The sequence below is a fragment of the Delphinus delphis genome, chromosome 20, assembly GCF_949987515.2.
Source record: "Delphinus delphis chromosome 20, mDelDel1.2, whole genome shotgun sequence".
Lineage (NCBI taxonomy): Eukaryota > Metazoa > Chordata > Mammalia > Artiodactyla > Delphinidae > Delphinus > Delphinus delphis.
Window position 1 is genome coordinate 46806348 of NC_082702.1, and position 21254 is coordinate 46827601.

Below are 21254 nucleotides of genomic sequence, written 5' to 3' on the forward strand. Positions count from 1 at the left end.
CCAAAATAAACAGCTAAAGAGTCTTAACTGGTTGCCTCTGGTGAGTGAGATCAGGGTGGGGAAAAAGGTGAGGTGGGGGGCTTCCCTGGTGGTGCAGTGGTTAAGAATCCACCTGCCAATGCAGGGGACACGGGTTTGATCGCTGGCCCGTTAAGACCCACATGCTGTGAAGCAACTAAGCCCGTGCGCCACAACTACTGAGCCTGTGCTCTGGAACCCATGCTGTGCAACAAGTGAAGCCATGACAGTGAGAAGCCTGCGCACCCCAAGGAAGAGTAGCCCCTGCTTGCCTCAACTAGGGAAAGCCCACGCACAGCAACGAAGACCCAATGCAGCCAAAAATAAATAAAATAAATAATTTTTTTAAAAGGGTGAATTGCATGGTATGTGAATTATATCTCAATAAAGCTATTTTTTAAAAAAGTGAGTTTGGCTGGGGCAGAAAAGAGACATACCAATTTTTCCTATCTATGCATTCAGGGTGACACAAGAAAATGGTATCAATAACTGTCTCTGGGGAGTGGAGTCAGAGGTAGGACGGAAACTTACTTTCCATGGTATATCCTTCTGAATTAATGTTTGCTATGGTTTTATTTAAAAGTAATTTAAAACATGATTTCAAAATAAAATAATGAATAGAAAACACTTCATTTTATAAATGGGTTCATAAACAACTAAGTTAACGAACATAGAGCTAAATCTGAGAGGTAGTAATCTAGAGCAACATGAAAGGAAAGGGACTCTGACCATTAAATGTTATCATACTGGTACAATGTTAGGATGATTAGCAAATGCAGGGACCTTAATTGCCAGAATCTTAATTTTGAACCAGAAGACACTACAGAAATTATGTAGTTCAACTTCTTCATGATGAAATCGAATTGCTTCATGAGAAAACCGAAGTCCAGGGAGGCCAACTGAATAAATGTCCAAGGGCTCATAATCAATGGCCAAACTGTAACCCAGATCCTCTCAATCCTAGGAACTAGCTACCTGTTAGACCATACCACACAGCATCCTTCTGAAGAGTCCATGCACTAAACAGAAAATGGCAATTTCAAGACCAAGCTACCAGTCACTAACATTTCAAAGGAATTTTATTGCTCACCTGTTAGGGCAGAGAAAAAAATAAACTGCAAATAATCCCCACAACTACCACTGAGGTCACTAGGACAGCAGAACTAAAAACCCTATGACTGTAATCCTTAAATAAGAAAGTATTTTCCAATTTCCCAGAAACCTCTTGATTTGCAATTTGTTCCCAGAAATCGTGGCAGACGAACGCTGTAAGCTCACTTACCCGGAAAGCACTGCATGCTGCCCCAGACAGTCCACAGACATTGCAGTTGCCTGTGAGAGAGAACACAGATTCAGTTCTGCCAGCAAAGCCAGCTCAGGTTAGAGAAGACAGGCAGGTAGACACCTGTGGGTCTTCCTCTTCCCATGGCCCAGGCAGTCCCCGGCTGGCAGTTCTCTACAGTGGATACCTTAACCCCCTTCTAATTCTCATTCAAATCTCACATTCACCTTCCACAATAGGGCAGCAGTTGTCTGTTCTCCCTGAGACCAGGGCTACACACAATCTAACCTGGGACATCTTTCTATCTTTCTTTCTCTCTCTCTCTCTCTCTCTCTCTCTCTCTCTCTCTCTCTCTCTCTCTCACACACACACACACACACACACACACACACACACACATATACACACATACACACACCATCCATGCCTTCCCAAAGGGCATGGACTCCTCCTCCAAGCCGAATGGCAATTGGTAATATTCAAACACCACCTCTGCTGAATCCACGGTCACATTCTTGTCATTGAGATGCCCAGTTCCCATTTAATCTGAGATTTCCAGCACCTTTTACTGCCTTCCATTTCCCAGGTCTCCCAGTTCCTAGGGATCACCATCTTTTCAGGATCTGATGTCCAATTTCCCAAAGACCACACCGAACCAAACAAATCTACATTCAGGCTGGAGCGTGAGGCTAATTTTAATCACGGGAGTTATAGCCCTAAATTCTCTTATTTGGACAAGTTCAAGTCCTGCTGTATTCTCAGGGCATTATCTGAAACAGTTTGTGCCGTTGTTTATTAAATGCTCTAAGTTCTTTCCAAGAGTCTATCAAGAGAGAATGCATTTTGTACATTCTGCTACACTCACACATCACAAATGGTAAACAGAAATTCTCTTCCTCACTCTCGCTGGTCTTATTAATGGGTTTCTCACTTGTACACCCTCAAGAAACACGTCACAGGTAACATTAGGGACAAGAAGCCAGAGTGCTTTCACTGGAGGCTGAAAAGGGATTATTATGCCTCCTTCATTCCACTAGAGTCATGAGCAGAGAATAGCCCAGCTGGAAAAGCAGGCAGTGAAATTAGATGCCATTTCCAGGACTCTTCTGTGCAATGTATACATTAAGGGTATGAAAGAGGGCAAGATGGTACCTCCAACCAGGGACGGTACCATCTTTCTAGAGTGTGTGTGGTAGCAAGAATCCTAAGGTGGCCCCAAGATTCTGGGTCCTTGGTGTACATACACATTCTCCCCATTATTCAAACACTAATCTAGGTACTGCTACAAACGGATTTTGAGATGTAATTAAAGTCCCAAATCAGTTAACCCTAAGAAAGAGAGACCCGAAACAACCCAAACGACCATCAGCTGATGAATGAACAAACAAAACGTGGCATATACACACAATGGCATACATGCTACAGCATGAATGAACCTTGAAAACATTATGCTAAGTGAAATGTCAGACAAAAAAGGATAAATACTGCATGATTCCACTTATATGAGGTGTCTAGACTAGGTAAATTCATAGAAACAGCAAGTACAGTAGAGGTTGCCAGGGGCTGGGGGTGTGGGGTGTTATTGTTTAATGAGTACGGAAGTTTCCGTTTGAGATGACGAAAAATTTCTTGGGGGAGGGAGGAGGGGGAGATAGAGAGACCTAATCACATCAACTCTTTAAAGCTAAGTCTAGAGGTCAGAGACAGAGGAAGTCAGAGATTTGAAGGGTGAGGGATTGATTTAACATGGAGAAGACTCTTTGCTGCCGGCTGTGAAGATGGACAGACCACATGGCAGAAGCTGAGAGTGACCTCCAAATAACAATCAGCAAAAAACCAGGGACCTCTGTCCTATAACCCTCAGGAACCGAATTCTTCCAACAACCTGAATGAGTTTGTTAGCAGATTCTTCCCTAGTCAGCTGAGCCTCCTGACGAGAACACAGCCAACGGATGCCTGGGTTTCAGCCTATGAGACTGAAGAGAGAAAGCAGTCAGGCAGAGCCTGGATCTCTGACCTACAGTACCGTGAGCTAACGAGTCTTTTTTTTTTTTTTTTTTTTTTTTTTGGCCACGCTGCACAGCATGCAGGATCTTAGTTTCCTGACCAGGGATCAGACCCATGTCCCCTGCAGTGGAAGCATGGTGTTCCAACCACTGGACCACTAGGAACTCCCCTGAAGTCATGTCCTTTGACTCAGTAATTCCACCTCCAGAATCTATCCAAAATACAGCCAAAACTTTCATACACAGAGTTGTTGAATTCATGTTATCTATAAGTAAATTATAGATCTCTAGACAATGAAATGTTCTAGAAGCATTAAAGAATGACATAGAAAAATGCAGGAGCCTGCAATGAGAGTATCATAACTCACCATATCACCTTATCAGAGCAAGTTATTTTTTAAGAAGTAAAACAAAAAAACCCACACCTAACTGATATTTCCCTACTCCTATCCCAGAAAGAAAGAGGCCAACGTTATGCTTGCAGGAGCACATGAAGGAGGGTTTGCTAGGCTGTCCCAAAGGGGGAAATGGAGAGAGGGAAGTGCTTTAAGCAAAGAACCTAAAAATAAACTGACCAGAGTAAAAGGTGGTGCTTTGTCAGGGACAAGAATCCCCCTGGAAAGGCCTCAGCACCCTCAGTGCACCCGATGGGGAATGGCTGAGAGATGCTAAGTCTGGGCATCAGGGGTGAAGAACCATAGGGTTCTTGTATGATCCCACTGTAAAGAGAGGAAGGGAGCCCCATAGTGACTGAGAGAGAACCTCCCACCAGCCTGCAGGCAGAGCCCTGCTGCAGATTAAAGACAACTTAGAGGAGTACAGGAAAGTGGTATTTCATTCCTTACTATGAACTAAAATTTAAATCAGCTACTAAGCCTGAAAAAAGTATCCCAAAATGTTTAGATGGTAGTTGTTCCTATGGGATTTTAATTTTATTCCTCTCAATGAGTCTACATTTATGTATTATTTCTATATTTGCATTATTTTATAATAAAAAGCACTTTCTTTCCGAGGCTCCTTCCAACTCTCTTCTCTTTCCATTCCTCTCATCTAGGCCTGAGACTTGGTCTACAGCAACACCCTCCCAACAGTCTACCTTCCCCTCTCCCGTCTCCATTCAACCTAACACTGAACCTCTGAAGACACAGTTCTAATTACATCAATCCACTGCTCTCAAACCTTTGTTGGTTTTTCTCACTCTGAATAAAATCAAGCATAGACTCCTCAGCCTTCAGGTCCTTCCAAATCAGACACTTACAGAATTTCTCAGGCTGACCCACTCTCTACCTGCTCAAGCCACACCCATTCACAGCACTCACCCGATTCTGCAACTCTCCCAATTCTGAAGAGATGCTTAAGCTCTTCCTTCCGCCTAGAAAGTCCTTCTCTCCTACTCTGCTGTTGAAATTCTACTCAACTTTTAAGGCTCAAGACATACCTCCTCTAAGAAGCTCACCCAGCGTCCACCAAGGGGACTCCACCTTCTCCTAAAGTACCTTCCCTGCCCCTCCATCACAGGACTTGCCTTAACTTGCTTTGTGGTACAGTGAGTCCCCTACACATGAATGAGTTCCATTCTGAGAGCAAGTATGTAAGTCCAATCTGTTCACAAGTCCAACCAAGTTAGCCTAGGTACCCAACTAACACAATCAGCTATATAGTACTGTACTGTAAAAGGTTTATAATACTTTTCACACAAATAATACATAAAAAACAAACAAAAAAAATAGAGACAACATTTTTAATCTTACAGTACAGTACCTTGAAAAGTACAGTAGTACAGTACAACAGCTGGCATACAGGGGCTGGCATCGAGGGAACAGGCAAGAAGAGTTACTGACTGCAGGAGGGAGAGGAGGTGGGAGATGGTAGAGCTGAAGGATCGCCAGCAATAGGAGATAGAGGGAAGCTGCAGTTTCACTCACACCTGACGTTGATGGAATGCATGTTCGCATCTTTGAAAGTTCGCAACTTGAAGGTTCGTTTGTAGGGGACGTACTGTAGTTACTGCTGTGCACATTGATCCTCTCCCACGAGCTGTGAGCCCCTGCAGGTGAGGGCCTATTTCATTTCTCCCAGAGCTCCCAATGAGGTGCTTTGTGAATGCAGTCACTCTGCACACATCTGATAGTTTTGAAGATGGGTCAGAACCAGGTGAAAACCAGGGTCCTCCCAGCTCGGAATGTGCAGACATCTCAAAGTTTTTCAGTAGTTTCCCTTGCTAATTTATCACCCGTGAATTTATCTATACTTCTCCAGTTCCCTCACTTTTTTAATACCTCCTAGGATAATGAACTTTGATAGTTCATTGCCTGCTGTGGGAAACCTTCTACTGGAATAGAGAGAACTGACGAGCAAAGTTTGTGTACCTTATCCCCACATTTTATGATGTAAAATTCCAACCATACCTTTTCTGAACCTTTGTTTTTAGAAATTGAAAATTCCTCTCCCACCTGCAGGAAACAAACTTATGTTCAGAAATGCTCCCTGTCAAGGTGACATCTTTAGACAAAAGAGAATAAAGTTCTTTACAGCCCTGCCCTTTCTGCAGGATGGTGGCCTTTGCAGCACTTTAGGAGTCATATGACCTCGACAAAATAAGACTGCCATAGCACTGACAGTGACGGTTGATTCTTACTGGCCTAGAGAAAATGTAATTCATAATGTGGAAAAGAAAAGCTAACTGATGGCTGATAAAAGATACCATTTCATAAGACTCTGTGAGCCTCTGTACACAAATTGCTGCTGCCCTTGTTCAAAAAAATCATTTTTTCATGAAGGCTGCTGTGTTCTTAAGCATTTGGTCTCACCAATCCAAAGAAATTGACTGCGTTGCATCAAAAGGAAGAAAGTTTCTACATGGCATTTCTGCAGACATAAAACACAGTTCATCTGGTGCAGCAGAAAGGATGTGCATGGGCTTTATGTCAGACTGGATTCAGAAGCCTCTTCTACCACCTCTCCAGTGGACAACAATAAAAAATGGTCCAGCACAGGTTGTCACTGGCCTCCTGCACTGTTGGCTGTTTACTGGCTGTTTTACTTGATCATGTGGCAGCATCAGAACTCATGATCACTCCCTCCTTAAAACCACTGGCTTCGTGACTCTTCGTGACTGCCTCCTGGACTCTTCCTAGCTTTGGACACTTGAAGAAACAGCTAGGAAAGTCTGTTCCTAATTCATCCATTTCTTCCTGTCTCTGCCTCAGCTCAGGCCTTTGTCGGTCCTCCCCTGGACAGGGACACCCGCCTGTCACCAGCCTTGCTCCCTCCACCCTCAGGACTGTTGCAGGACCTACCTCTGGCTATGCTGCTTGCTTGCTCACACTCCCTTAGTGGTTCCCCACAGCCTGAGCATGACATTAAAGATCACTTCAGACCTCTCTTCCTGGGCTTCCTTGGTGGCGCAGTGGTTAAGAATCTGCCTGCCAGTGTAGGGGACACGGGTTTGAGCCCTCATCCAAGAAGATCCCACATGCCGCAGAGCAATTAAGCCTGTGCACCACAACTACTGAGCCTGAGCTCTAGAGCCCACAAGCCACAACTACTAAGCCCACGTGCCACAACTACTGAAACCCGCACACCTAGAGCCCGCGCTCCGCAACAAGAGAAGCCACAAAAATGAGAAGCCCGCGCACTGCAATGAAGAGTAGCCCCCACTCGCCACAACTAGAGAAAGCCTGTGTGCAGCAATGAAGACCCAACGCAGCCAAAAATAAATAAACAAATTTTTTTTTTTTAAAAGAAGGAAAGTGTAGTGGTTTAAAAAAAAAAAAAAAAGGGCTTCCCTGGTGGCACAGTGGTTGAGAGTCCGCCTGCCGATGCAGGGGACATGGGTTCGTGCCCCGGTCTGGGAGGATCCCACATGCCGCGGAGCGGCTAGGCCCGTGAGCCATGGCAGCTGAGCCTGCGCGTCCGGAGCCTGTGCTCCGCAACGGGAGAGGCCACAGCAGTGAGAGGCCCGCATACCACAAAAAATAAAAAAAACTGGGACTTCGTGGTGGTCCAGTGGTTAGACTCCATGCTCTCAATGCAAGGGGCAGAGGAGACATCTGTCTGAGGAGACGTGACAACTAAATATAATGTGGTATCCTGGATGGAATCCCAGAACAGAAAAAAGACATTAGGTAAAAAGTAAGGAAATCTGAGTTAAATATGCATTTTGGTTAATATATCAATATTGATTCATTAACTGTGGAAAATGTACCATACTAGTGTAAAATGTTATTAACAGGGGAAACCTATCAATAATTACTTCAAATGTAAAAGGACTAAATTCTCCAATCAAAAGACAAAGAGTGACTGAATGGATAAAAAAAGCAGGACCCATCTATATGCTGCCTGTAGGATACTCGCTCTAGATGGAAGGACATACAGACTGAAAGTGAAGGAATGGAAAAAGATACTCTATGCAAATGGAAACCAGAAGAAAGCTGGAGTAGCTATACTTCTATCAGACAGAATAGACGTTAAAACAAAGACTGTTAGCAGAGACAAAGATAGGTGTTACACTACCAAATGTAAAATAGATGGCTAGTGGGAAGCACAGGGAGATCAGCTTGGGGCTTTGTGACCACCTAGAGGGGTGGGTTAGGGAGCGTGGGAGGAAGATGCAAGAGGGAGGGGATATGGGGATATATGTATACATATAGCTGATTCACTTGGTTATACAGCAGAAACTAACACAACACTGTAAAGCAATTATACTTCAATAAAGATGTTAAAATAAATAAACAAATAAATAAATACCAAAAAAAGATAGGTGCTACATAATGATAAAGGGGTTAATCCAACAAGAGGATATAATATTTATAAACATTTATGCATTAAATATAGGAGCCCCTAAATATATAAAGCACATATTAGCAGGCCTAAGGGAAGAAACAGACAACAGTATAATAATATTAGAGAATTTTAATGACCAACTTGCCTCAATGGATGGATCATCCAGATAGAAGGTCAATAAGGAAACATCAGCCTTAAACAACACATTTGGTCAGATAGACATAACAGTTATATCTAAAATATTCCATCCAAAAGCAACAGAACAGGGACTTCCCTGGTGGTCCAGTGGTTAAGAATCCGCCTTCCAATGCAGGAGATGCAGGTTTGATCCCTAGTCAGGGAACTAAGATCCCACAGGCCACAGGGCAACTAAGCCTGTGCACCACAAGTAGAGAGAAGCCCATGTGCTGCAATTAGAGAAGAAGACCGTGCACCACAACAAAAGATCCTGCATGCCACACCTAAGACCAGACACAGCCAAACATAAAATTAAAAAAAAAAAAAGCAACAGAATACACACTCTTCTGAAGTGTGCATGAAAAATTTTCCAGGATAGATCATATGTTAGGCCACAAAACAAGTCTTAATAAATTTAAGAGGACTGAAATCATATCAAGCGTCTTTTCTAACCACAATGGTATAAAATGAGAAATTACTCACTCAAACAAAACTGGCAGAAAATTCACAAATATGTAGAAATTAAACAACATGCTACTGAACAACAAATGGGTCAAAGAAGAAATAAAAAGAAATTTAAAAAATACCTTGAGACAAAGAAAAATGGAAATATAACATACAAAAAATTGTGGGATGCAGCAAAAGCAGTTCTAAGAGGGAAGTTCATAGCAATAAATGTCTATCTCAAAAAACAAGAGAAGTCTCAAATAAACAATCTAACTTTACACCTCAAGGAACTAGAAAAAGAACAAAAGAAGCCCAAAGTTAGTAGAATGAAAGAAAATAACAGGGACTTCCCTGGCGGTCCAGTGGTTAAGACTCCACACTCTCAATGCAGGGGGCATGGGTTCGATCTCTGGTTGGGGAAGTTCCGCATGCCACAGGGAGCAGCCAAAAAAAAAAAAAAAAAAAGACAATAGAGAAGATCAATGAAACTAAGAGCTGGTTCCTTGAAAAGATAAACAAAATTGACAAGCTTATGGCTAACCTCACCAAGAAAAATCGGGAGAGGGCTGAAATAAAATCAGCAATGAAAGAGGACATATTACAACTGATACCATAGAAATACAAAGCATCATAAGAGACTACTATGAACAATTATATACCAACAAACTGGACAACCCAAAAGCAACGGGTAAATTCCTAGAAACTTACAATCTACTAAGATTGAATCATGATGAAACAGAAAATCTGAACAGACTGATTACTATTAAAAAGACTGAATCAGGGCTTCCCTGGTGGCGCAGTGGCTGGGAGTCCACCTGCTGATGCAGGGGACACGAGTTTGCGCCCCAGTCCAGGAAGATCCCACATGCCGCGAAGTGGCTGGGCCCGTGAGTCATGGCCGCTGAGCCTGCGCGTCCGGAGCCTGTGCTCCGCAACGGGAGAGGCCACATCAGTGAGAGGCCCACGTACTGCAAAAATAAAAAATAAAAAATAAAAAAATACTGAATCAGTAATTAAAAACCTGCTAACAAACTAAAGTCCAGGACCAGAGAGCTTCACTGGTGAATTCTACAAAACATCCAAAGAAGATTTAATACCAAACCTTCTCAAACTTTTCCAAAAACCGTAAGAGCAGGGAACTCTTCCAAACTCATTTTATGAAGCCAGTATTACCCTGATACCAAAACGAGATAAGGACATCACAAGAAAAGAACCAATATCCCTGATGAACACAGATGCAAAAATCCTCAACAAAATATTAGCAAACTGAATTCAACAAGACATTAAAAGGATCATAGTGTGACTTATTCCTTGGATGCAAGGATGATTCAATAACCACAAATCAGTCAATGTGATACACCACGTTAACAAAATGAAGAATAAAAATCATATGAACATCTCAATAGATGCAGAAAAAGCATTTGACAAAATTCAACGTCCATTTATGATAAACACTCTCAACAAAGTAAATATAGAGGGAACGTACCTCAACATAATAAAGTCCATATATGACAAGCCCACAGCTAACATCATACTCAACAGTGAAAAACTGAAAGCCTTTCTTCTAAGATCAGGAACAAGACAAGGATGCCCACTCTTGTCACATCTATTCAACACAGTATTGGAAGTCCTAGCCAGAGCAAATTAGGCAAGAAAAAGAAATAAAAGGTATCAAAATTTGAATGGAAGAAGTAAAACTGTCACCATTTGCAGAAGACACGACATTAAATACAGAAAACTCTAAAGACTCCATCAAAAACCTGTTAGGACTAATAAACTAATTAAAGTTGTGGGATACAAAATTAATACACAAAAATCTGTAGCATTTCTATACACTAATATACACTAATACATCATCAGGACAAGATATAAAGAAAACAATGCCATTTACAATTGCATCAAACAATCCCATTTACAACCTAGAAATAAATTTAACCAAGGAGATGAAAGACATGTATACTGAAAACTATAAAACATTAATGAAAGAAATTGAAAAGGACACATACAAATGTTAAGATATCTTGTGCTGGGACTTCCCAGGTGGTCCAGTGGTAGAGAATCTGCCCTCCAACGCAGGGGACACGCGTTTGATCCCTGGTCAGGGAGCGAAGATCCCACATGCCGCGGGGCAACTAAGCCTGCGTGCCACAACTGAGCCTGGGAGCCTCAACTAAAGAGACCACGTGCTGCAAACTACAGAGCCCATGCGCTCTGGAGCCTGCGCACCACAACTAAAGAGAAAACACACACGCCACAACTAGAGAGGAGCCTGCGCGCCACAACTAGAGAGGAGCCTGCACGCCACAACTAGAGAGGAGCCCGCACACCGCAATGAAGAGCCCACCCACGGCAACAAAAGATCCTGCCTGCCTCAACGAAGATCCCACGTGCTGCAACTAAGACCCAACACAGCCAAAAAAAAAAAAAAAATTAAAAAAAAAAGGACTTCCCTGGTGGCGCAGTGGTTAAGAATCCACCTGCCAATGCAGGGGACATGGGTTCCAGCCCTGGTCCAGGAAGATCCCACATGCCCCTGAGCAACTAAGCCCGTGCACCACAACTACTGAGCCTGTGCTCTAGAGCCAGCAAGCCACAAGTACTGAACCCGCATGCCACAACTACTGAAGCCTGCACACCTAGAGCCCATGCTCTGCAACAAAGAGAAGCCACCACAATGAGAAGCCTGAGCACCGCAACGAAGAGTAGCCCCCGCTCGCCACTAGAGAAAGCCCGTGTGCAGCAACGAAGACCCAACGCAGCCAAAAATAAATAAATACAATAAATTTATTTTTTAATTAATTAATTAATTAAAATACACTGTTTCGGGCTTCCCTGGTGGTGCAGTGGTTGAGAGTCCGCCTGCCGATACAAGGGACACGGGTTCGTGCCCCGGTCTGGGAAGATCCCACATGCCACAGAGGGGCTGGGCCCATGAGCCATGGCCGCTAAGCCTGCACGTCTGGAGCCTGTGCTCCGCAACGGGAGAGGCCACAACAGTGAGAGGCCCACGTACCGGAAAAAAAAAACACAAAACACTGTTTCAGTCACACTAGCCCCATTTCAAGTGTTGAAGAGCCACATTTCCATCATCTCAGAAAGTTCTAGTGGATGGTGTTGCTCTAGAAAACTATCGCTAAGCTTTCTTAGCGTTCACACTCATCGATTCCAGGGACCACTTCAGAGTAGATGCCAAGCAGCACAGCTTCCTCACTATTAATCGGTGAAAGTAACATCTGTTTTATAAAGTAAATGACACATATAAAATGTAAAAAAGTTACACCTTTCAGACTGGGGTTTTTCTCTGAAAAACCTAAAAGCTTTAAATTTTTTAAATGATTTTTAAAAGTGGTGGGGTCACACCAACGAAGACCCAATGCAGTCAAAAAAAAAAAAAGGTGGTGGGCTGTTTGGAAAAGTTTATTGTTCTGCCTTTTCAGAAAGGCGGTGTGAAGAGTTTTAACTTTTTCTTTCTACATTAATGAAATAGTTAATAAAATGAGTCCCTACCCCTCCCAGTGATCACCAAAATCAACTACAAAACCATACTAATTCACACTAAGACTCACCCTTCCAAATGAATAGAAAAATCAGAAAGAAAAACAGAAACTCCCACAAGGCAGTTAAATTACCCAATTTAGTTTGTTCTCTTACTATGACAACTGCTGTTTAGGTTTAATTATTTGATACGACTTCATAGCATCCTAATATATGTGTCAACACCCTCTCTGCAGGTCTTTTCAATTACATCCGTGTAGAGAAGCAGGGGTGAAACTACCTGGGTTTCTGTGAAAATTAAAGGGTTTGCAGATTAGTAGCTTCCAAATTAGCAAGCTCAGAGGTAGGACACATGATTCTTTTCTTAGTCCCCAGTGAAAGCAATTAACAAAAAGGGTAACAGGAATATGGTTCTTTTCCCCTGGGAGTCTGGCATCTTTCTTCCTCCCAGAGACACCATGCTGACAGTGCAAAGTGCTTTAGGATCCTTTCACCCAAATGCGGCTGCTCAAACTTTCCATGGGCACTATGTATCAAGGGCAGCCATAGAGCAAATTGGTGGGAAGTTCTCCCCTCATGCATCTTTACGGCAAAAGAAGGGATAGGTTTTAGAAAGAAGAAACCACATCACCCCCTTATCGTAAATCCAGATTCCCCTTCAGTATAAATCACCTGCGCACCAACACAGTGCCTGGTACAGTGTGCACCTGTCAAAAGCTCAATAAACCCTTACTGAAAAAATGACTGAATGAAAGTCTGGCACACTGAAGGTATTCAATAAATTATGTGTTCGATACATGAAGAGAATCACCAACACACTGTCCTAGGTGCTGGGGAAAGGGGGGCATGATATTTATTGTAAAACGACTGTATGACGGGCTCATACAGTATGAAGCAGAGTAGTGTAATGAGCACAACAAGGCCCTGGGGCCAGACGCCTGTGTTCAAATCCCAATGCGACCACATAATGGGAGGCCTTGGCCAAGTCACTTGGGATCAGCCAAATGGGGATCAGCTTCCCTGTTGGGGAAAAAAAAAAAAAAATCCACTTATCTTGCATGGTTCTTTCATGAATTAGAAAAAGGAAATGTAGATCACTTAGCACAAGGCCCGGCATATGGAAGGAACGAAATAGAAAAATGGTAAAAATTCCTAGTAAATACTAGCGTTCCTTTGGGCTTACTATGTGTTCAGCACTGTGCCACACATTCTAAATGTATGACCTCAAAATTCTCACAGCAACCCTATGAGGTAGGTACGATTCGCACCTCTTACAGGTGAGAAAACATGCGCAGAGGGTGATGACAGGCTAAGAGCTGAGGCGGGATTCGAACGCGGGCAATACATGCAGTGCATACTCCTATTCACCTACGGTATTTTCCACTATCCTAGCATCAGTAACCACTTAAAAGCTTAGGCGCGAAACAGGCACTTTGCATGCAGTTTTTTTTTTTATCGAATCCACTCCAAAGACCTGTGAGACAGGGTTAAGTCCATGCATCTGAGGCTCAAATAAGTTCTGCGACTTGCCCAAAGTCACTAGGCGCAGGGTACCTAAACCCCCTCGCTCACCACTGTGGTCATGGGAAGCCTCCCCTCAGCGCTCACTAGCGCGCAATCTCTGCAGTTCGATGTCCTCAGGGAGACTCCACTCCCGGTATCCACGAGGGGAACCCCGAAACCCCGCCCATGCCAGCCCCAAACACCCGCAACGGTCATCAAGGATCCTCTCACCCGCTTGGGTCTGACAGGTCCGGGTCACTCCCTTGCCCATCTCTCCAGCCCGGACTGGGGGTCGCCCTGCCGCCCCCAAGAATGACCCGGCAGCGTGGGGGAGGGGAACCAGGAAGGGCGCATGCTTAAAAGGCTCCATTAGGCCCCGAGCTCACCTGGGAGTCGCGGAACTCCACTACCACGTTCTCGCTGCTCCATCGCGCCGCCATCTCCCGCGCCCAGACTCGGCGGTCCCAGGACTACGCGTTCCCACCCACGACACCCGCGTTCCCGGGTTCGGTGAGCCCCACGCAGCCCCGAGCCAGTCCAGCCACGCCCCGTCCCCCCTTCCGTCTGACTGCAAACCATTGGCTGACCCAAACACTGGCTCCGCCCCCTCTTCCCGGATTATCCAATTGCGGCACTGCGCCTGCCCCAAAACAGACACGCCCCCTTACTTCGTCACTCGGCTAGAGTCACCCACGCTCCTCGCGCCTGTGAATACACGCCCCCTGCCGCGAGCTCTGCCGGGAGTTGTAGGCCAAGGTCTAGCCACTTGTGGGCAATCCGCGAAGAGCTTGCAGGTTAAGGTTTGGACGAGGGGAGGCACCTCTCTGTCTCCTCGCTGGTGTCCTTCGCAAGGCCCAGGCCGTATATAACCAAAGCCCGACATTAGTGCAAACCAGTGGTTACCTGTTCCCCTGAGGCCTGTCACAAAGGCATTGGAAAGAGTGAATTGTTTTGTACAGTACAGCGGCGCTTGCCAAAGTATCCAAGGACCCAGGGGGTCTCCGAAGGCAAAACAATTTTCATAGTCATACAAAGAAGTTATTTGCCTTTTTCATTTTCTTTCACCAGTGTACAATGGAGTTTTCCAGAGGCTACATGATACATATTTGTAACAGATTGAACGTAGAAGCAGATGTGAAAATCCAGTGGGTTTCTGTTAAGCCAGACATTAAAGGGATTTGCCACTCTTCTCACAAAACCATTATTTTGGAAAATAGTTATTTTTTACTTACAAAATGTGTTATTGATGTGAATGCACATTGATGTTTAAATAAAATATATATTTTTTAAGTTCTCAGCAAATCCTGGGCTTAACTGGCTTAGCCTCAGTTTCTCTATAGAAGGAAGTAGTTTGTTTGCTTGTTGCAAGGAGTTAAGCAAGCATAGGGCCTGGAATATAGTCAACACTCAAGTGTAAGCTATTATTATTGTTGTTAATATTAACTCTATTTCTACATGCAAGTTGTTGCATGAATAGAGATAAGAAGGCTTCCTTTCCCTCCTGGAGTGTTGGATATAATGGGGAAGACAGACTTGTCAACAGGTTAGGGTGACCAACTCATGCCAGGAAGCTGCTCAATGTGGGCAAACAGAGACAGTTGGTCACTGTACAACAGGTATACACTCGGCAGAATTGTGTTTTATAAAAGCAACGTGCCAGGAGAGAACAGCTTAAATGGGAGACATGACATAGCATCCTGAAGACCGTGACATTTGAGCTTTTCAGTATATTATTAGGATTTTTGATAGAGTCCACTATCAGAAAAAGTACTTCAGCATCAAAAAGTGTGAAGAGCAGGATGATGTGTTCCAAAGACATAAAGCAGTTCCCCAGTTAACACTCATGACACTGTGCTTCTTTCTTTCCTTCAAAATACACATCACAAGATGTAACTCAATATTTGTTTATTGAATATTTTCAAGTTTTAGGAGGAGAGGGACCAGGTCTGTTTTGTTCAGCCCTGCATGGCGACCGCACATACATGGCACTCCATGAATATTGGTCCAATGAATAAATGCGAAAAGCATATATGATGCCCGCACAGTGCTGTCTACATCCAAAGGATGCTCTCTGTGAAACCAAAAGCAATTTCTAAAACTATTCATGGTCTTTACTTGTAGTTCTTTACACCCAGAAAGAAATACAGAATCACCAATAGTTCTCCGTAAAATCCCTTGCTTTCTTTCTCATTCACCTATCAGTTATTATACTCACACAACACAGCCCTTAAAAATTTCCTCCAGCCCTGGCCTCCACACTCCTGCACTGGCTTTTCTTCCTGCCTTCCAGTTTCTTCCCAATTCTCCACCAAAAATGCCAAAGACTGCTCTAGAGAGAAGGGCCTCAGCTCAGAGGGCCAGGAAGGGGAAAAACTGCAAGCCACGTTCAAGGGCACAGAGAGGGAAAGATAAAGAATAGTTTCTAGGTATGCTTATGCCATCACATAGGAATAAATGAATCAATTCATTTAACACATCATATTCTTATTTATTTGCCTGTTGCTTAGGATGTAGTAGGTGCTCAATAAATATCCACTGAATGAGTGGTTAGCAAATAGTCAGGTACAACTGTAACTTAGGGTAGGTGACACGATATAACAAAAAGTAGAGCTAGAAAAGTTGAAAAGGGCTATTTAGGAAGGGTCCTGCTTAGGCTTTGAAGTTTTATTTTGCATAGAGATAGAGGTAGAGAGAGAGATTTCAAAGCTCTCTGTCTATATGCAGCTTAGTAATTCCTTTCCCACTAAAACCAGTAGGACTGCCCCTGCCCGAGCATTTCTGCAACCCTCCCCCACTCCCACCTCTTTAGTTCATTTTTGTCTAGTTCTCAAAATCTGCTTGTCATGGTTATTAGGTACAGAAAGTACTTTGGGTTTCAAATCCTTGGTTTTCTCTGTTCTCCCAGTGTCTTGTTTCTTGAATGTGAAAAAGGCAAGGTAGAATTTTTGAGGGAGGGACCATGAGCCCCTTTCTAACTGCCTCCTCAGCCCTTCTTTCCATCTCCCACCCACGCTGTCACCACGAAAGAGTAAGGATTCCAGAGCTAAGTCTAGAGCTCTCTGCTTGCTTCTTCACTAGTGTGCTCCCCTGAGATCCGCATATGAATGTCCTGAGTAAGAGACTGGAGACCATTGAGGTGTCCCTTGTCAAGCAGACCTCAACTTGCTGACCAGGCCACAGGGCCCTTATCACCAAACAATGTCTTTTCAGAAGGTCACTTGCTAGCCACGCCACAGGAAGGAAGGGTATGTGGCCAACCCAGAAATCCAGGGCTCTGGCTGGCTCTTATCAGCAGCTAGCCTTGCAAGTCTGAGCAGGATCCTTTATCTTTCTGGTCCCCTGTTTCCTCTTCTGTAGAATGTGGAGTTAGCTGACCCCTCAGTCTCTCTACATCTGGGAATCTTGGAACCCTGCCCTGAGCTCTACCAGTAATTTCCCTCTTTTCATCAATCAACAAATATTTGTGGATGTGCCCACATGCTCTGGCTCCTTGCTATATGCATTTGGTTGACCATTACCCTGATTTTCTCTATTTACGTTTTCTCTTTTCAAGCAAAACGATTAAAAACCTAAAGAGCTATGAGAGACCTGGGAGAAAGTTTCTTACTTGGAGATACTCGTCCATGCCATCCCCACCCTGGCTATTTCCCAGGAGTAGGCCCTAACAAGCCAATTCCCCCATTTTCTGAACACTTCAAGTCCCAGACTTACATTTTTTTTTTTTTTTTTTTTTTTTATTGGGGCTTCCCTGGTGGCGCAGTGGTTGACAGTCCGTCTGCCGATGCAGGGGACATGGGTTCGTGCCCCGGTCTGGGAAGATCCCACATGCCGCGGAGCGGCTGGGCCCGTGAGCCATGGCCGCTGAGCCTGCGCGTCCGGAGCCTGTGCTCCGCAACAGGAGAGGCCACAACAGTGAGAGGCCCGCGTACCACAAAAAAAAAAAAAAAAAAATGTATTTATTTTTGGCTGTGTTGGGTCTTTGTTGCTGCGCGCGGGCTTTCTCTAGTTGCGGCGAGCGGGGGCTACTCTTCGTTGCTGTGAGAGCCTGATCAGCTGAGAGCCTGATCTACAAAGGTGAAGCCCCTGCTCTCTGCAATGTGATGACACTAAATTTAGGTGGCCTGTGGGACCTCGAGTGGCAGCCTTTCTCAGGCAATGCCCTTGTTATCTCCTTGTGCAGTTATTCATATGACAAATTTCCCCCTGAAATGAAAATATTAAGATACAGAGCAGGGAAAGTTCAATCATTCAGTAGCTTGATTCTGTCCTTTACATCTTAGAAAGAGGGACTCATGGCATAACAACAGGCATCCACTGAGACTTGAAGCCTCAGATTTGTTTCATTTCATCGTTTGTTTCATCAAGAGCCCTGTACGTATTTCGTTCCAAGTTTCTCCTGTGGGTTCTTGGTTTAAAGTTAACAGGTCTGGAGAGAGTGGCAAGTCATTCTGGATACTCTTTTTTTTTTTTTTAATGTATTTATTTTTTCTACTTTTTGGCCACACCACGCAGCATGTGGGATCTTGGTTCCCCAACCAGGGATCAAACCTGTGCCCCCTGCAGTGGAAGTCAGAGTTTTAACTGCCGGACCACCAGGGAAGTCCGCATTTTGGACTCTCTTGATGCAAGGATATCAGATGCAAGAACGGCCCCAGCTAGACTTGGGATCTCTGTTTTATTTTTTATCTTCATGCTCTCACTTACCCTGGGCGAACTGCTTCGTGGCTCTCCTTCAGCTGTGAAACAGGGTTAATAAATCACTAACCCACCTACCAGAATAGTCAGGAGAAAGAGCTGATAAAATCAGCATTGACTGTAGCCAATATTTTATAATAACTATAAATGGAGTATAACCTTTAAAAATTGCAAATTACTATGGTATACACCTGACCTATAATATTGTAAATCAACTATACCTCAATTTTAAAATATCTTTATTTATTTATTTTGGCCATGCTGCATGGCATGCGGGATCCTCGTTTCCTGACCAGGGATAGAACACCGGGCCCCCTGTGGTGGAAGCACAGAGTCCTAACCACTGGACCATCAGGGAAGTCCCTATACCTCAATTTAAAAACAAATCAGCATTGCCAAAGCCATTTGCCTTTGCAATGTCAGTGCATAACAATGGTGCAAAACCCCGGTTTTGAACATCACCTTGAAAAATGTAAGTCTGGGGGACTTACATGGTGCCAGATGTGAGAGAGACTAGCTTATGATAGTAGATTGGAATATACAACTTAAAGGCAAATTATTAATATACAAAAAGAAATAGAGCTGTTAAGCAGATCTAATCTTTTTCACCCCGTTGGAAAGCATAGAGAGAAAATGAAATTGTCATGCAAAGATTCCTTGATGGGCATGTTCACTGTAAAGCTTAGAAGTCCAGCTTTGCTCCTTCCAGCTGTATGACTTTTCAGTGTCCATGTGGTATATCCTTTTTTTTAAGATTTTTTTTTGATGTGGACCATTTTTAAAGTCTTTATTGAATTTGTTACAATATTGCTTCTGTTTTATGTTTTGTTTTTTTGACCGCAAGGCATGTGGGATCTTAGCTTCCCGACCAGGGATCAAACCCACACCCCCTGCATTGGAAGATGAAGTCTTAAAGCATGCGGTATACGCTTTCTATATACCTCTATCTCTTTCTCTCTCTCTCTATTTAAATTTACATGGCTGAAACACTAAAATACAAAAAGGTATATAATGAAATGAAACATTTCCCATCTATCCTCTCACCCAGCTCTCCAGTTCCTACTGCCCACCCCCCCAAGGGACTATACTATGTTGTTTCATGTTTCCATCCAGTATCTTTATGAATATGTAAGCAAAGAAAAATATAGATCTTTATTTGGGGAGAGGATAAGTTTCTTAATTTTCCAAGTTGGAATCTTCATTAATCATTAGCCTTATTAATTATTATTTTTAATGATAATGATGTTGATAAATCTTTCCACAGCTCCCCATCCCCTCAGGATACGGTCCATGCTCCTTCCCATGGCTCCCTGGACCCTCTTGTCAGCTTCTGAGGACCACTTCCTCTCTTTGCAGCTCTACTGCGCCTTTCGTCTTTCAGTTCCTTTGAACGTGCTGTTCCCTTTGCTTGGAACATTCTTCTCTTCCTGAAACACAGCTAATGCCCCACCTCCACCCTGCTTTCCCTGGCTAATCTCCAACTCATCTTTTAGGTCTTGGCTTAGAATTACTGTGTCTGTGCCTGTCTCCTTCCATCAGCACCATGGTCTTGAACTCTCATAGCACTTAGTCATTCATTCATTCATTTCACAAACATTTATTGAGTGTCACGTACTTGCCAGGCACTGTTCTAGGCTTTTTTTTTTATTAAATAATTTTATTTATTCATTTTTGGCTGTGTTGGGTCTTTGTTGCTGCACGCGGGCTTTCTCTAGTTGTGGCAAGTGGGGGCTACTGTTCGTTGCGGTGCGCGGGCTTCTCATTGCAGTGGTTTCTCTTGTTGTGGAGCACAGGCTCTAGGCACAGGGGCTTCAGTAGTTGTGGCTTGTGGGCTCTACAGCGCAGGCTCAGTAGTTGTGGCACACGCGCTTAGTTGCTCCGTGGCATGTGGGATTTTTCCCGGACCAGGGATTGAACCCATGTCCCCTGCATTGGCAGGCGGATTCTTAACCACTGCACCACCAGGGAAGTCCCTGTTCTAGGCTTATTTACCACACTGTACTGTCACTGCCTCCTTTGATACTTCATATATATATATATATATATATATATATGTTACTGCACTGTAATTCATACACCATCAAATTCACACTTTTAAGTGTACAATTCAGTGGGTTGTTTTTTCTTTTTTGGTATATTTACAAGGTTGTACAACCATCCCCATTATCTAATGCCAGAACATTTTCACCACTCCAAAAAGAAACCCAGTAGCAGTCATTCTCCATTCTCGCCTCCCTCCAGGCTTTCTTTCTGTCTCAATGGATTTGCCTATTCTAGACATTTCATATAAGTGGAATCAGACAATATAAGATCTTTTGTGATTGGCTCCTTTTACTTAGTGTTTTCAAGGTTCATTCATGTTGTAGCATGTATCAGCACTTTATTCTTTTTATGGCTGAATAACAGTCCATCATATGGATATACCACATTCGGTTTATCCATTCATCGGTTGATGGACATTTAGGTTAGTGTTTCTTCTGAAGCCCTATGAGAACAAGACTCTATATGTCTTTCTCACTATCGTATCCTAGAATTAGTGCAGTGCCTGGCACTTACTAGAAATTCATATGTTTGGAATTCCCTGGTGGTCCAATGGTTAGGACACCGCGCTTTCACTGCCGGAGCCCAGGTTTGATCCCCGTTTGGGGAACTAAGATCACACAAGCTGTGCCACGCAGCAAAAAAAAAAAAAAAAAAAAAGAAATTCATATTTTGTTCAACATTAAAAAAAAGTGTTGAATGAATAGGAAAATCAAACGCTAGTTAGATGGTTACAATACTTATTGATTATATATTTATCTCCCCAATAGACATCTGTCAAGGGATCTAGTATCCTCTTTTCTGCA

General features: G+C 43.5%; 1 protein-coding gene across 5 annotated transcripts in view; it reads right to left on the bottom strand.

Moving 5' to 3' along the window:
- Positions 1-14246, bottom strand: part of WDR59 (WD repeat domain 59) — a 108407-nt gene extending 94161 nt beyond the window's left edge. For all 5 annotated transcript variants that reach the window (XM_060000882.1, XM_060000881.1, XM_060000880.1 and 2 more), the window contains exons 1-2: positions 14100-14246; positions 1301-1350 (exon numbers count right to left, since the gene is read on the bottom strand). In XM_060000882.1, the coding sequence (XP_059856865.1) occupies positions 1301-1350; positions 14100-14153 (104 nt within the window). In that variant the 5' untranslated portion in view covers positions 14154-14246. The remainder of the gene's footprint in view (positions 1-1300; positions 1351-14099) is intronic.
- Positions 14247-21254: the final 7008 nt, after the last annotated feature.